The following is a 14,733-nucleotide window of genomic DNA, read 5'->3' as shown; positions in this document are numbered from 1 at the left end:
TCCTCATGCATAACGCCCTTTTGCCCTTTATTAACTTCATAAATAATGATAGGGAAACCAAGGGTAATAAAATTACAGTACCTTCCTTTTCTAACCAGCGATCGAAGCCCCCACTATTTTGTCGAGATAAAAAAAAAGAGGGTAACATAAATACGTCAGCACCACAATTCATTATTATATCAAACAAATTTCTCAAGCCTTAACTTCCCGAGCTTATACTGCTTCAGAGCCTGCACCTGCATATGACACAGAGTTGTAGGAGAAAGGTGCCCTGGGTGCCAGGATGCCCTGCACTAGCAATGCAATTCCAAATCCTGCGAATCTACTCTTATCTCATCTAGGCCAGTGACAGCCAACAGCCTGATTCATTAACTGCCCTTGCGGCCAGGAGGGACAATAGCATCCTGAGGTGCACTGGAGGGAGTGTGGCAGTAGGTCGAGGGAGCTGATCTTCCCCCTCTACTCGACCCTGGTGATCCCACATCTGGACTGCTATGTCCAGTGCTAGGCTCCTCAGTGCATGAAAGACAAGGAGCTACTGAAGAGGGTCCAGTGGAGGACCACAGGGATGATCAGGAGTCTGGAGCATCTCTTATGAGGAGAGACTGCGGGAGCTGGGCCTGTTTAGTCTAGAGAAGAGCAGACTGAGAGGGGATCTCATTAGTGCAGATCAGTATCTCAAAGGAGATGGTGCCAGACTCTCTTCAGTGATGCCGAGCGACAGGATGAGGAGCAATGGCCGTAAACAGTAAGTTTCACCTCAACATGAGGAATAACTTCCCTGCATTGAGGGTGGCAGAGCACTGAACAGGCTGACCAGGGAGTTGTGGAGTTTCCTTCTCTGGAAACATTCAAAACCTGCCTGGACACATTCCTGTGTAACCTGCTCTGGGTGGCCCTGCCTTGGAAGGGGGTTGGACTGGGTGATCTGCGGAGGTCACTTCCAACCCTAATGATTCTGTGATTCTGTGATTAATGGTGATATTTATTGAAAAACACAAGAACTGAGCTGTGCAACAAAACAGGCTGTTTCAGCCAGACCGCCTAAAATCCTGGTTTACATCGATGTATACAAAATAATGATTAATAAGCAAACGTGCTAAATGTGAAATGCTTCAAACCTCTGTAATTAAGATATCTTTACTTGCAGTAGACAGGCTGCAGTGATTCCTAAACACAATTCCTGCTTACAAAATCAAGGAAGGTACATGCTTCACAGTCCTAACATTAGGATTAAAAAAATAAATAAATAAAAAAAATAAGAAAAATCCTGCCTTAGACCCTCTGCTCACACAGGGGTACTGAGCCACCTGCACCTCCAAGCACTTGCTTTCTCCTAGCCTATGGGTTTGCTGACTGTGCAGGCAGCTTGTCCAGCTGTGGGAACACTTGTAAGTCAGCCATGGTTTACCTATTAAACCTTGGAATTAGCACTGTCAAATCAGGGAAGGTTAACAGACTACTCTAAAGGTAAGCAAGTCAAATCACTGCACAGTCTAGCTGAAGACATTTAGCTGCAGGAATGGAGTTTTTTTTCCTGGCATTTCTATGACAGAAACACGCCTGGCTATGTAATCCTCTTAGTTTTTGCTTTGACGACAGCTGCTGCACCAGAAACTCTTGAGTAAACAAAGGGATTATAACACCACTGCCACTTAGGGAAGGGTGGAGTCCTTATGTTCTCCGGTCCCTGCTCGCAGTGAGCTCTGACCTGGCGTGGTTCCCACTAACCAGGCCAGGCTCATGTCTGGATGCTTTTCAGTATTGGTCAGTTTGCAGAGACTCAGAAGCAATAGCTAAAGCTCCCATAGGAATGTCTAGCAAACTCAAGTGTCTCACAAACTTTCCTTTTCCCTATATCCACACATAAAACATGACCCAAAGGCCTGTTCAGGCTTCTCTGGGGAAAGGACGGAGCCTGCTATAAATCTGCACTGTATTTGTTCTAGCTGCCAGCTTTTACTCAGTCTTCCTTAGTGAGCCTTTCCAGCCCTTTGTGCATGTGTGAGCCCTCTTGGCTGCTTTGGTCTGGAAGAACGCAAAGCACAGTGTCCTCACTCACCCTCTCTAGATCCACCAAGGATGTCTAAATTAATGCTGAACAAGCCTCTTCCCTCTTCAGGCAAGTTTAGGCACCTGACCAGAGGTGAAAAAACCAGCACCTATCCACTGGCTACCTTGGTTGGAAAAGTGCAATACTTAGGCCAGAAATGCACATAGATGCCTACATGCTTTAGAAACAGGTCTTATTCACAGGGTTTCCTTGATCCTTGACCTTACTATAGGTCAGCATCTGATGCTTGAGGTGGCAGTTTTGTCAGGCAGAGCATCTTCCACAAGTCTGTTGCCCTATTTCTTTGGAAATGCTGTTCACATGTGAGTGAGACAGTGCTAAATACTCTCCCCTTTCCCTTGTGCCAGACAAGAAGAACAGAGAGCAGGCAAAACCTGATCTTAGCTCCTGCACAGCAAACAGTGTCCCCAGTTTGACAAAGCACTGTTTGATCTTCTCAGTAGAGAAAGCCAACCCATGGTGTTAGCAAGGGTGCTCTCTGAACAGGTTTTCTTACAGCCTGTGTTAGACCCAGGAATGACCCAGATTCTGCACCAATCTCATTTGCCTTTGATCAGCGCTTCGTTTCTATTGGCAGTGTTTACACCATTTTACACTCTTTGGGATCCTTAAGTTTTTCTTAGCTCAATGTCTAAATCATAGGATAGAAGTTTTACAAGAGATTTAAGTACATGATTATGAAATTACTAGTGATGCTACTGATCTGACCTGTAATTTTATCAAATATTAACTGAAAATTGCTGACTCCACTGATGCTGCTGCTTGTAAATGGAAATTCCCTGGGCTCCCATCAGGGCTCCTTCTGCTAGTGTGAATAAAGGAGCTGCAACTTTCTTACAGATAGACTATACCCACTGGCTTTTGTATTTTAAATTAAAGCCTAGAGAAATAACTCCTGCATTCAGGAACTGTTATTTTTTCTCCTTGCTTACCCAGAACTGCAATAAATACTAACAAAAAAGGGTAAAGAAAATTTCAGTTAAAATTAAGGATATTCAGTTTTGAGATACATAAGTATCCCCTACCAATGTAAGAAGGAATCTTCACTTTTAAGTGTTTTAAGTGAGCTAGCTGTGTGTTTTGTCCCCTGTACATTTCCATGTGTCAGGTATCTCCACTACTGGGAGCTTTGTTTGGCTCTAATATGATTCTTTGAAGGCTACATGGACCAGAAGTACACAACCATTTCTATAACTGGTGGCCTAACATCAAACCATTTTGGCTTCTGTGTATGCATATATACAGTTTAAATCTAAAGCTGTGGTTTTCTGAAATTAATAGCTACGAAGAACAGAATTTTAAAATTATAAAACAAAAATAAGCATTCAACCACCTGAAGGTTAGTTTAGCCATATGATGAATGCATGCATCCCAGGACAGGTACTGGAGTGGGTACCTCCACTTGCCAGCACCTGCCACCACTTGCTTCCAGTGGTACATGCAAAGTGCTGCCTTTATACAATATTTCCTGATTATAATACTTCCAAATATTTACAAGGTTGTAACTAGCAATTTAAGCTGTAAATAAACAAGCATAAATTGTTTTTCTTCCCCACCTGTAATGTTTGCGACCTCTGTTTATTATCATCTTCCTTTTTATTGGCAAATAATAACTGTAGGTAGAACAGCAAGTCAAGAATGGCCTTGTCCATTTCAGTCAAGGCTTTCAGACTTGCAGTGTTTATTTCAGGGCCAAAATTCTTCCAGCCATCTAAAAATCTGCTAACAAATAATCCAGATATAATGCTGTGACTCATGTCTGAAGTTCATACAAGGATCTCAAAACTGTATCTGAAAACCCAGGTGGAGAAGGTGGTGGTCACCATGTGTCTCTCTGCCATCACCTTCTGTTTTCCTTACCATACTGATTGCCTGCAGTGATAAAATTAAGCAGGAGCCTGATAGTGGTGGCTCTGACTTCCTGGTTTGTGCATGCTTGCACTGAGAGAGGCGTGAGATGTCGTTTTGTCCTTACACTCTATGTCTTATTGTGGGTTTGGCACCTCCTGCCTCTCCCTTGCGTTCCTGAGCTGCCTGTCAGTCTGAGTGACAGTCCTCAGCTAGCAAACGGAGTATAAAAGGGAGACAGCTCTATGCTTTGTACTACCAGGAGGATTTCTGAGCTTCCAGTTGCCTTATCCCTTTTCAGTGTGTTTGCTGAGAGAATAACTCATTCCTGTCATGGCTAATGGGTAAGAGAAAATCATACTAATGCTTCTCTAATGCAAAGGGCAGCGGGGATGGGATATATTGTTCTGGTAGATGCGTAAAAGGGAGTTACATGAAATGCAGCACAGCAGTAACCCCACTTCCTGTTTCCATTCTATTTCACCAACTCAGATTACGAAATGGGAGAGAAGTGAAACATAAGCTGCTTTAGCTAAATTAAGTTCATGCTGAGATCAGATTTTGCTTAAACATAGCTGATAACATAGAATTGGTTCTCCAAACATGACCGTGCCTTCCCAGGGCTCTGACAAAGTGTTTGCCCAGTAACTGCCTACCCTTATTTTGTCCATAGACAACATTTTTCTTCCCACCTACAAAATCTGTATTATTTGTCCTTTGCTATTTCATCTACCAGCTTTAAACTAAGAGAAATATCACTAGACTCAAGTAAAAGACGTATACACTGGCAGAAGAGGAAAATCAAGATAATTGTTTGTATCTTCTATTAACCATATAAGCTGACGCATGTATTTCACAACATTTGAACCAATTTTTTTAACTGGTTGAGAACTTCCTGTAAATGGCTGCTCACCAGGCTTTCCAAATGCTTTTCTTCTCTATGCCACGATTAAAGGCTTTTTAAAATTGGATGATGTTCAAAGGATCGCTGAAGGTAAATTTACTTCAGAGATGTTAAATCAAACCTTCTTTGAAGGGCTTCATCTGACCCATTTGCAAGACATGTTTTTCTTGCTTTGACGCTGTTGACTTGCTCACATGATTTGCCACTGACCTTTTAATTCGCTTCATGTCTTGAGTCATTTCTGATTTATAGCAATAAAAGACTTCTTGGGGCATTGTTTTGCATAGAATGAAGGTTTCATAGAAGAAAATAACTTGGACGAAACAGACACACCATGTTAATGTTTCACTCAAAAGCTGCAACAAAATGGAGATGTTAGATTCTTTTGCTCTAGCCACATTGCTGGTGCAATGGAGTTACTATTGCAAAGAGCCTCCCAAAAAAGTTTTCTCATCTCTTACAAGTGCAGACTTAGTGTTCTTCTTGTTGGGTGGTTTGTGCACATAAGCACATCTAAGCAAGACTTCAACTGAATAAAATCCAATTGGACAGACTTCTTGCAAAGAAATAATTTATCCCCTAATTTATCCAGCATAGATCTAACAACTGAGAGATTTCAGCACAGGGAGAGGATTGAGAATTAATGATAAAAATCTCTGGTTTGAGTCATACATGTAATTGTATGGAAGAGCAGAGAGTAAATACACAATACTCTTTCCCAAGAAGATCTTACCTAAATGCTGTGTGTCATGTGTTTGCATGAAGGCGTTTGGCCGCTTCTGTTTGAAGTTGTTTCACCTCTTACATGTAAGCTAAGTTTATGGACATTTTTAGAAGAAAGACTGTCCAGAAAGAGTTTTTACAAGATGAGTATGTAAGCCACTGAGTAAGTTCTTTGCTTTGGCAGAGATATAGTTTTCTTTATTTCAGTCTGAAGTTACAATGTGTACAGGACCTCTGCTCTGGGAACTAAAGGGTCAACAAAAAGGAGAGGAAAAGTTCATGATGATAGTGTGATAGCACCCAGCAGAGAAGAAGGAGAGAAAAGGCTTTTTATTTTATAATGTTAAGTGACTATAGAGGTTTGGGACACATTTTCTGAATGCAGGAATACATTTAGTAGAAGTATACTTATTAAACAAATATGAGGTTTGAAATCTGTAGGTATGCTTTTGCTATAACCCTCTCCTGAGTAGACACCTTGAGCTTCCCTCCATAAGCTCATGCAATATTCCATAACATTTCTAGAGGAGGAAAGATCAAACAGGGCCTTGTAGGCTTTATGAAAACAGGACAAATCTGCCAAGAGCAATTAATGAGCAGTAGGTGTTGAAGGAATGACAGATTTCCTGTATAGGTGGCTTTTACCAAAATACATACATACTAAAATATATGTACATAAAATACTATGTATTTTGAACAAAATATATATATTTAAAAAAAAACCAACAACAAAAACATCCCACCCCAAAACAAACAACTGACATTGCCCCCAGTGTTTCACATACCTTGCATGTTCATCAGACAGCAGGCTCCTATCCGCTGCTGGTAGTTACTTCCAAAGTAAAAACTGTATTAAACACGACGTGGTGGCACTCCAATAGATAGAATAAGCCTGATGCAGAGGAATAGACAGCAGGAGAGTGCAGAGCACAAGAGAAAAGTGTTCCAATAAAATTAGGTCAGTCCGAGGTAACATGAATGTAGACATGAAGTTTGAAAAACATCTCCAGTCCTATTCTGTGAATTTGCCGATCCTGTTCATGGGACTTCAGCTGAGCTGGTGAGATGAACAGTTTTCTGCTTAGTGTGGATTTGTAAGCTCTTTTGAGAAGGAATGGCTCTTCTCGAGACTTTGGAAAGAATGAATGGCTGAAAATAAATAAAAATGCTGCTGTTAGTGGCTTCTGTGGTACAGCTTGAGGCTAACTCCACATGAAGTTGAGCAGGTGCCTCGTTTGGGCTGCATAGCCAGTATTGATAATGTGATGCCACAAGCCACACTTCTGCAGTATAAGCAGAGCCTGGGGTTTGGGCAAGGGCTGAATATGGCTCCTCTGTGCCAGCCTCCTTCTGCTCCACTGTAAGATCCATGCAAGTACTTGTTCCAACCCAAAATCTTCCTTCATATTCATGTTTAACCCTAACAACAAACATATCCTTTGGCTCCCATATACTAGAATTTTTAGTCCTTCTCCTTTTTTCAGGTATTGACACCTATTCAAGCCCAGTTCGAAATTCAAGTGAGCCTTGTAGATTTCCCATCAACAATGATCTCAAAGTATCACAGAACCTGAGCAAAACCAGCCTGTCGGTGCCTCCAGCATAGCTGAGGTACATGACGGCTCACATTCCAGTACAGGCAGGCTGAGTTGTGGCAGATGAAGTAGTTATGGTTGTCTGCCCCACCCTTCTGTAGGAGGTTTCTTTCCCCACTCTAATACTGCATATAATATAAAACCACATATGTTCATATGCTCCTCAGCTGCTGCATCTTATCATCTGGTGCATTAATGTCAGCTGGCTGCTTTTGACTCTTACCTCAGGGATGTGAATTCCTGTAGGCAACAAGCTCTCAAGTAGCTAAGCGCAGATTGCTTATGCTTTTCAGGAGCTTCTAACCTTAGGCTGTATGAGTTCCATCCCACAGTCACACAGACAATTCCAGAGAAAAAGGATTGCTCAATAATGGAAGGAGGAGAGGAAGTCTCAGTTCTACAGGCACAGTTTGATAGTTTCTGGTTCTGTTTCTTTCGATATACAGCTTAGACCAGTAGTTTCTGAGCCAGCCATGAAGTGCAATCCAGGACAAGAGAATTCTCATAAAATCTTGCTGTACTCCTCCCCCCATTTGATTAATGCCCTCTTTCCTGCTCTGACTTCTGCTGCTTCACTGCCAGTAATGGGCAGGTGCCCACCTAGCTGGCTTTTTGCTCTTCCTGGCTCTCAAGCTGCTCACATCAAGGCTGGCACATCAGAAGACTCTCAGCTTACCACAATATTTGTTTGCTCTTTTCTGCTAAAAAGCATGGAATTTGCCACTGGCAGGAGGATGCAGCAAGCCTCTCCATCCTGGCCAGAGCACAAGGAGAAGATGTAACAGTAACCACTTAGGAGGTTCAGAGTTGGGCTCGAAAGTGCCTTGGTTCAGTCTGGGAGAATCAGTTAAAATCATGGCAAGTTGCCCAAATGATTATTTGAAAGAAATGCCCATTGTTGACAAATGTTGGCACATTTTTTTCTTTACTCGCCATCTACTTTGGAGGAGAAATACAAAATCATCAAGCAATCCTTCTCTGGGCATCAGTGCATGTGCTGGTTTGTAATGGATTAATTGAACTGTGAGTCATTTGAAAATTAATCTACTTCTCTTTCTTCTTCACTCTGTTCTTTGTCTTGGTCTTATGTATTAGTTTAGACTTAATGCCCTTGAAATTGGAGGTACTTTTGGGTGGTTCATCACAATAATAACCCTTCCTAATCTTATTGATGGACAGACTTCTGAAAACTATAAGCTATTATGCAGGATAAAATTCTATTAAAATGAGGAAAGGACCAGCCTGGGTAGGTTTGTATGTGCATCAGAGATCAGCGCATGAGAGAATTTTATTGTATGCAGACCCTGTGTTTAAAATGAGTCTTGGTCACACTTCATCACTAACTTTTTGCTGGGATAACCACGCATATGGGTGAAGGAAAGTGTCTCTAGCATGGCGTCTTGCAGGAAGGTAGGAAGGGTGTATAAAAGATTGCTGCTAGAAAACAGAATGCTTTGCTTCCTGTGCTTCCTGTTCTGTTGTGTAGTGTTGCTACACGTTGATAACAGTCTCCTGCTTGCTTTACACTGCTTGTTTGTACATAGAATGCTCCTGAATGAAACACCACCACCATCCTCATATTTATTTCAGTGCATGGAAAACTGCAGGAAGGCTTATTAGCAAAAATTTTGTTAAAAAGGACTCTAAAAATAACCTGAGGGAAGGCTCAAGTTTTCTTATAGCTTACCTGCATTCTTTAGATAGGAGCATGAACCGTGAGCTCTATGTTTTTTAGAGCAGCACTGACAGGAAGGTGGGGGGAGAAGAGAAAGCTCTCCTGATGTCAAGCTGAAATCCAGAACACAGAGTGACATCAGAAGATGCTAGAAGTAATTTACAGAAATAACAGCACACATCTTTTTTCACTGTATTTCTTGACAGGGAAGCCCTAAATCATGAACTTTCTACAATTTTCAATGAGTTGTGGGATATGGATGTTAACCGCCTTATGCCTGGGAAAGACTACACAATTGATTTGCAGGTAACCAATTGCTAAGTCACATAAGGATTAAGGGCAATATGGTACTATAGGAAAAGGTGTTGGCAAAACATCATTTTGCCCGTGCTTTATCATTTCCATTAAATGCATAGGCAGGATTTCCTAATAATGGGAGAGGGAACAGTACAGAGAACACATTAATGATCCATGCTACCTGGGCATTGGTTCCAAGTGGAAAAGTCTTTCAGGTGTCTGTCTTGGGTCCTGTAATATATCTTTATATATTATAAATATATTTTTAACTTGGGTCCTATTTATATCTCTATCAGTGGCCTGGAGGAGAAGATGGAGTGCAACCTTTCCAATTATGCAGATGATGGCAAACTGTGGTGTTGAAATTTCATAGGAAGACAATTCCTAACAAAGAATCCCAAAAGCATTATGGGGTTTGTTTTGATTATTATAAAGGCAGGCACTGTCTCCTCTAAGGACATCTTACTTCTTTCATTGTCTTACTCTAATGTTTCTCCTAGGGAAAAGCAGGTGCTGTGCAGCAAGGTGACAGCGCAGCGAGACGTCTGTTTCACAACGTAAATGAAGAACACCTGAAGAGCATAAAAACTTTTGCAAGTGAGATTCTTTTGTTAATGATGTAAATCATTAACATTCTTGTTAATGTAAAATGTAAAAGTAACATTCTTTTGTTAATGATGGAAATGACATGAAGAATCTGTGTTGGGTTTTAAGTGTTTGCTAATATATAACATCCTATTTAATTTAGATGGTGATGAGGATCAGGCCTTATGTAATTTGAAAGTACTTAGAATCATAGAATCAGAATAGTTAGGGTTGGAAAGAACTTTAAGATCATCAAGTTCCAACCCCCTTGCCGTGGGCAGGGACACCTCACACTAAACCATATCACCCAAGGCTTCGTCCAGCCTGGTCTTGAATACTTCCAGGGATGGAGCATTCCCAGCCTCCCTGGGCAACCCATTCCAGGTGCCTCACCACCCTTACAGGAAAGAATTTCCTCCTTATAGCCAATCTAAACTTCCCCTGTGTAAGTTTTAACCCATTACCCCTTTTCCTATCACTACAGTCCCTAATGAAGAGTCCCTCCCCAGCATCCCTATAGGCCCCCTTCAGATACTGGAAGGCTGCTATGAGGTCTCCACGCAACCTTCTCTTCTCCAGGCTGAACAGCCCCAACTTTCTCAGCTTGTCTTCATACGGGAGGTGCTCCAGTTCCCACAACATTTGCATGGATGTTACCTGTAGCCTCAGGCAGAACATCCTTGTCCTTAGCCAGATCTAAATTTCTCTGTGGTTCTTCCACTACAAAGTGAAATGGAAGAGAGTCTTACCATTGCTTTGATGTTATTCTGGGTATTGATAAAGATGTCAGTCATCTTTTCTCCTTTGCTCACAGCTTCTAGCCCTTTCAGATAACACAAAGTCCACAGCTACTGCTTGCATCTCTGTGGAAGGTTATACTTCAAGCATGTCTATGAATGCATGTTTCCTTCCCTGATATTCTTTTCTCCGGATAGAGTTACTTTAATCAAACAGCCGGCATAATGGGGAGCACTGGTTTTCTCTGTTTCCCCCCACTCCTCTCTGAGCCACACAATCCTGTCCTTAAGTGAGGGCAGCTCTGGTACTCAGCAAACCTTACACCAAGTTCCTTCAGCTCACTAACTTGGCAGGGAATTACTTAGGTTTTTGACCTCATGTACTTTTCTATCAGTTTGGTGTGATGAGCATGAGTAGATGAAGTGATGGCAGGGAGCAAAAGGGGTGAAAAGGAGAAAATTAACCCATTTGCTCAGTGGCCACATGCCCAAGCTCAAGCCATCTTGTATAGGTTTATGCTGTATTATTCCTCTCCTGAACTAAGGCTCACAAAGCCTCCCACCAGCTTAGTTCAAATTTGTAAGTTGTCTGTAATTTTGATGGCCAGATATAAGGTCATTACTGCTTCAGCACCTGGTTCCATAAAGAAGATCAATAGTGAGCTGTTTATCTTAAAAAGAAGTCCAGCAGTGTTCTAGCCTGTAGTCACCCCCAGACTTACACCTAACAATGTACCCAAGAATGAAACTTGACAAATAAAGCAGCATTGTTCTCTAAGGCCTGTCAAGGCATATTATGTGGCATCTTTCCATTATGGCACTCTCCAGTGTCTGGATCACAGGTACTATTAAGCCTTCATTCATCAGAATGAGCATGCTGAAAGTTTCTCTTTTTTTTTGCAGCCTTTATTTCCTTATTGGACAACTATGAGACATCAACTGGTGTAGCAGAGGTAGTGACTCCAGAAGAAATAGCTGAAAACAATCGTTTTCTTGATGCTATCTTAGCGACAAAAGTAATGAAAGTGAGTAACACAGATATTTTTAAGTCACTAAAAACACTGAATTAAAAGCTAAACTGTTGCATATATCCTGGTATTCTATCCTTCAGCTAGCTCATGAATATCTGCTTAAAAAAAACCTAGCAAAGCCAAACGTTGCCGATTTCAAACATCAGCTCTATGACATCTGGTTCCAGCTCTACCCCAGGAAAAGAGGAGACAGGTATGTCGAATGGATATGGCCCCTGCTAATCTCTACACTTCTCTGATTTAGGTAAATATATAAGCCAAACTGCTGTCTGTTACACAAAGGACTGAAAGACAGCCTCAGGTATTCATTGCTCCCACAGAGATTGTGTTTAAAGACTTACTGATACTATGAGTACTGACCCTTGGGGTACACAACTGGTGAATTGCCTCCAGCTGCATTTTATGTCCCTAATCACAGGCCTTCAACCACAGACATATATTCATTCATCCATCCACCTTTCAGCCTACCACATCATCCACTTTTCTAATCTGTACTTTGTCAGTTTGTCTATGAATCTGTTATGGGAGACAGTGCCAGAAGCCCTGCTAAAATCTGGATAAGCAGCAGTGATGCATCTGTGGCACTTACTAGCAACCTTCATGATCCAATTAAGACGTTGTGGCTAGATTTTATTGCAATATTTGTGCAAAGTAAGAAAGAAAACCTAACAAATCCAGACAGATAAAAAAACTACTCATAAATCAGCCTAACCAAGCTTGTACATCTTACCTTTCACCTATGCCCATCTGAATTATTTAAATGTTTAAACAGTGCGAGAGACCTATATATAAATAAACCTTATTCTTTGGTTTATTACAGCCCTGATTCTTGTGGTTTTGAACATGTTTTTGTTGGAGAAACGAGGCGTGGTAAACAGATATTAGGTCTGCACAACTGGGTGCAATTTTACCTTCAGGAAAAGCGCAACCAAATCGATTACAGGGGATATGTCACTCGGAAGAACAAAACCAGGGTAAGAACAAGCAGGGTGCCTTTGCAAGTAAGACAAATGGATATGGAGATAAAAGCTGTGGCAATGAATCAAGGCACAACAATGCCATCATAGGCTCAAGTGTTTTGAATCTGATTTGCCTAGGTGTATATAAGAAGAAATATGAGCATGCCCTCAGGTCTAGCTTCTTTTTTTGTTTTGTAAACCCTATTTTAAAAAGTAGTAATGGTGGTTACAGAATCACAACACTGCTGAAACTTAACTGAGATAAATGATCACACATTCTCCAGAAGACAGGGAAAAGGCTGTGCTCCAGCTATAACACCCTGGCAAAGCAAGGATGACTGAATCTCACAATGCTCTCAAAAATCTTGAGTCAGAAATTCTATCTGCCTGGCTGCAGCTGTTTCGGAAATAATTCATTGTTCTATTTGTGCTTTCAGCCTGACAAAGATGACCAAGTTTTGAGCATCCAGTTCAGCTGGAAGGGCTCAGTCAAGCCAATTGGAAGCACCTTTATTGGTGTCAGCCCGGAGTTTGAATTTGCCCTTTACACCATCATTTTCCTGCTGTCTGAAGGAAAGGTCACACGTGAAACAGTGATGATAGAGGAATACAAGCTACAGATAGTTGTTTGCCGCCATGGTCACCACATTGGAACAGCATATCCAGTACTCCTCAACACTGGTAGTGAAGACTAGTACCTAGAGTGATCAGGCAACATTTTTTGGGGGGGTAGGGAAAGAGGAGAAGGGAAAGGAATAGGGACCAAATAGCAGAGTAAGTTGAGGTGTTGCTTTATACAACTGATTTTGAGTAAAAATTGATGACTCATTTGCTTTTGGTCTGCAATGGAGTGTTTAATCAACAGTGTGCCATGGCTCAGTGTCTGACAAGTCTTGAGACATATTTCTGCTCATATTAAAAGCTGGATCAAACTTACATCAGCCTTCCTTTATGCATGATAACCCTATACTTTTAAACAGATAATGGAATTTAGGGAAAGGTCATATTAAAATTGATACATATTTCTCTTATTTGTTAGCTACTGCATATCTGAAAAAGAAATAATCACACATTGCTTACATGTTGCCTTCCGACAGGAACTTTGATTTGGCACAAACAGAACCAGACGTTCTTTTCTTCTCATTTAATACAACATTAATTTCAAATGCATTTTTACAATTACAGTGCCTTGGACACATAGGAAATGCTTTCAGCTGTGAGAATGGTCATCAGATCCATCAGATCAACAGCAGGTCTATCACTGCATCAGCTTTGCCCAGGTTTTGTAGAAGCCACAGCCAGCTTTATCTCACCTAACTTTAAAAGTCCATGGTACAGGCACTTGTGTTCCCATTACAGGCAGCAATGCCTGAAGTCACTTACCTGCTTGTGTAACCTGCATAAGCGTTAGATGAATGTCCATACATAATCCATTTACTAGATCCCCAGTGACAGTAATGAGATCACTGAGGACACCTGGTCCTAGTCCTGGACCTGGTCACTGGTCCTTCTGCTTATGTGGACATGCCTGCCTCTGTTTTTCCACAATGTGTTCAATATTCAAGTGAAAAGGAATGCAATGCTTTTCCTTCCCATAGCAATGCAGAAAAAGGCATATACTGACACCCTCAGTGTGTCAAGGACTGGTTAGATATGCACATCCCACAAGATTTTTTCAACAAAGCAAGGATCTTTAGTCACACTGGTAAAAACTGCTTTTGTCTGTCTGTTTTCCTGAAGAGGACCAGAAAAATTGGCCTATTGCTGTGGAATGTAAAACAGTAGGAAAAAATCAGGCTGAGAAAGTTGGGGCTGTTCAGCCTGGAGAAGAGAAGGCTGCGTGAAGACCTCATAGCAGCTTTTCAGTATCTGAAGGGGGTCTGTATGGATGCTGGGGAGGGACTCTTCACTAGAGACTGTAGTGACAGGACAAGGGGTAATGGGTTCAAACTTAAACAGGGGAAGTTTAAATCAGATATAATGAAGAAATTCTTTACTGTTAGGGTGGTGAGGCACTGGAATGGGTTGCCCAGGGAAGTTGTGAATGCTCCAATCCCTGGCAGTGTTCAAGGCCAGGTTAGACAGAGCATTGGGTGGCATGGTTTAGTGTGAGGTGTCCCTGCCCATGGCAGGGGCGTTGGAACTTGATGATCTTAAGGTCCTTTCCAACCCTAACTATTCTATGATTCTATGATTCTATGAAATAAAGTACCTTTGGAAAACAGGAAAGACTTTACACAGACCCCTGCAGGGATTTAAAATGTTTTCCCTTTCTTTAAGAATTTTTCATATACTCCCCATATAC

General features: G+C 41.5%; 1 protein-coding gene across 1 annotated transcript; it reads left to right on the top strand.

The window, feature by feature from the left end:
• Positions 1–3,847: 3,847 nt before the first annotated feature.
• Positions 3,848–13,364, top strand: LOC130609020 (poly(U)-specific endoribonuclease-B-like). The gene is made up of 7 exons (XM_057427551.1): positions 3,848–4,266; positions 9,026–9,125; positions 9,617–9,713; positions 11,342–11,463; positions 11,550–11,662; positions 12,290–12,443; positions 12,866–13,364. The coding sequence occupies exons 1-7, from the start codon at positions 4,256–4,258 to the stop codon at positions 13,121–13,123; spliced, it is 855 nt and encodes a 284-aa protein (XP_057283534.1). The 5' UTR covers positions 3,848–4,255; the 3' UTR covers positions 13,124–13,364.
• The last annotated feature ends 1,369 nt before the right edge of the window (positions 13,365–14,733 follow it).

The sequence above is a fragment of the Pezoporus wallicus genome, unplaced genomic scaffold, assembly GCF_028554395.1.
Source record: "Pezoporus wallicus isolate ANWC-B61680 ecotype Strahan unplaced genomic scaffold, APGP_CSIRO_Pwel_v1 scaffold_3294, whole genome shotgun sequence".
NCBI classification, from domain to species: domain Eukaryota; kingdom Metazoa; phylum Chordata; class Aves; order Psittaciformes; family Psittacidae; genus Pezoporus; species Pezoporus wallicus.
Note: the sequence above shows the minus strand (reverse complement) of the source record. Positions and strands in the feature narration are given on the sequence as shown.

Excerpts from the sequence above, each read along its gene's own strand:
- LOC130609020 (XM_057427551.1), top strand. Across the intron at positions 11,464-11,549 it reads TAGCGACAAAAGTAATGAAA|CTAGCTCATGAATATCTGCT; the intron begins GTGAGTAACACA and ends TCTATCCTTCAG. Across the intron at positions 11,663-12,289 it reads CCCAGGAAAAGAGGAGACAG|CCCTGATTCTTGTGGTTTTG; the intron begins GTATGTCGAATG and ends GGTTTATTACAG.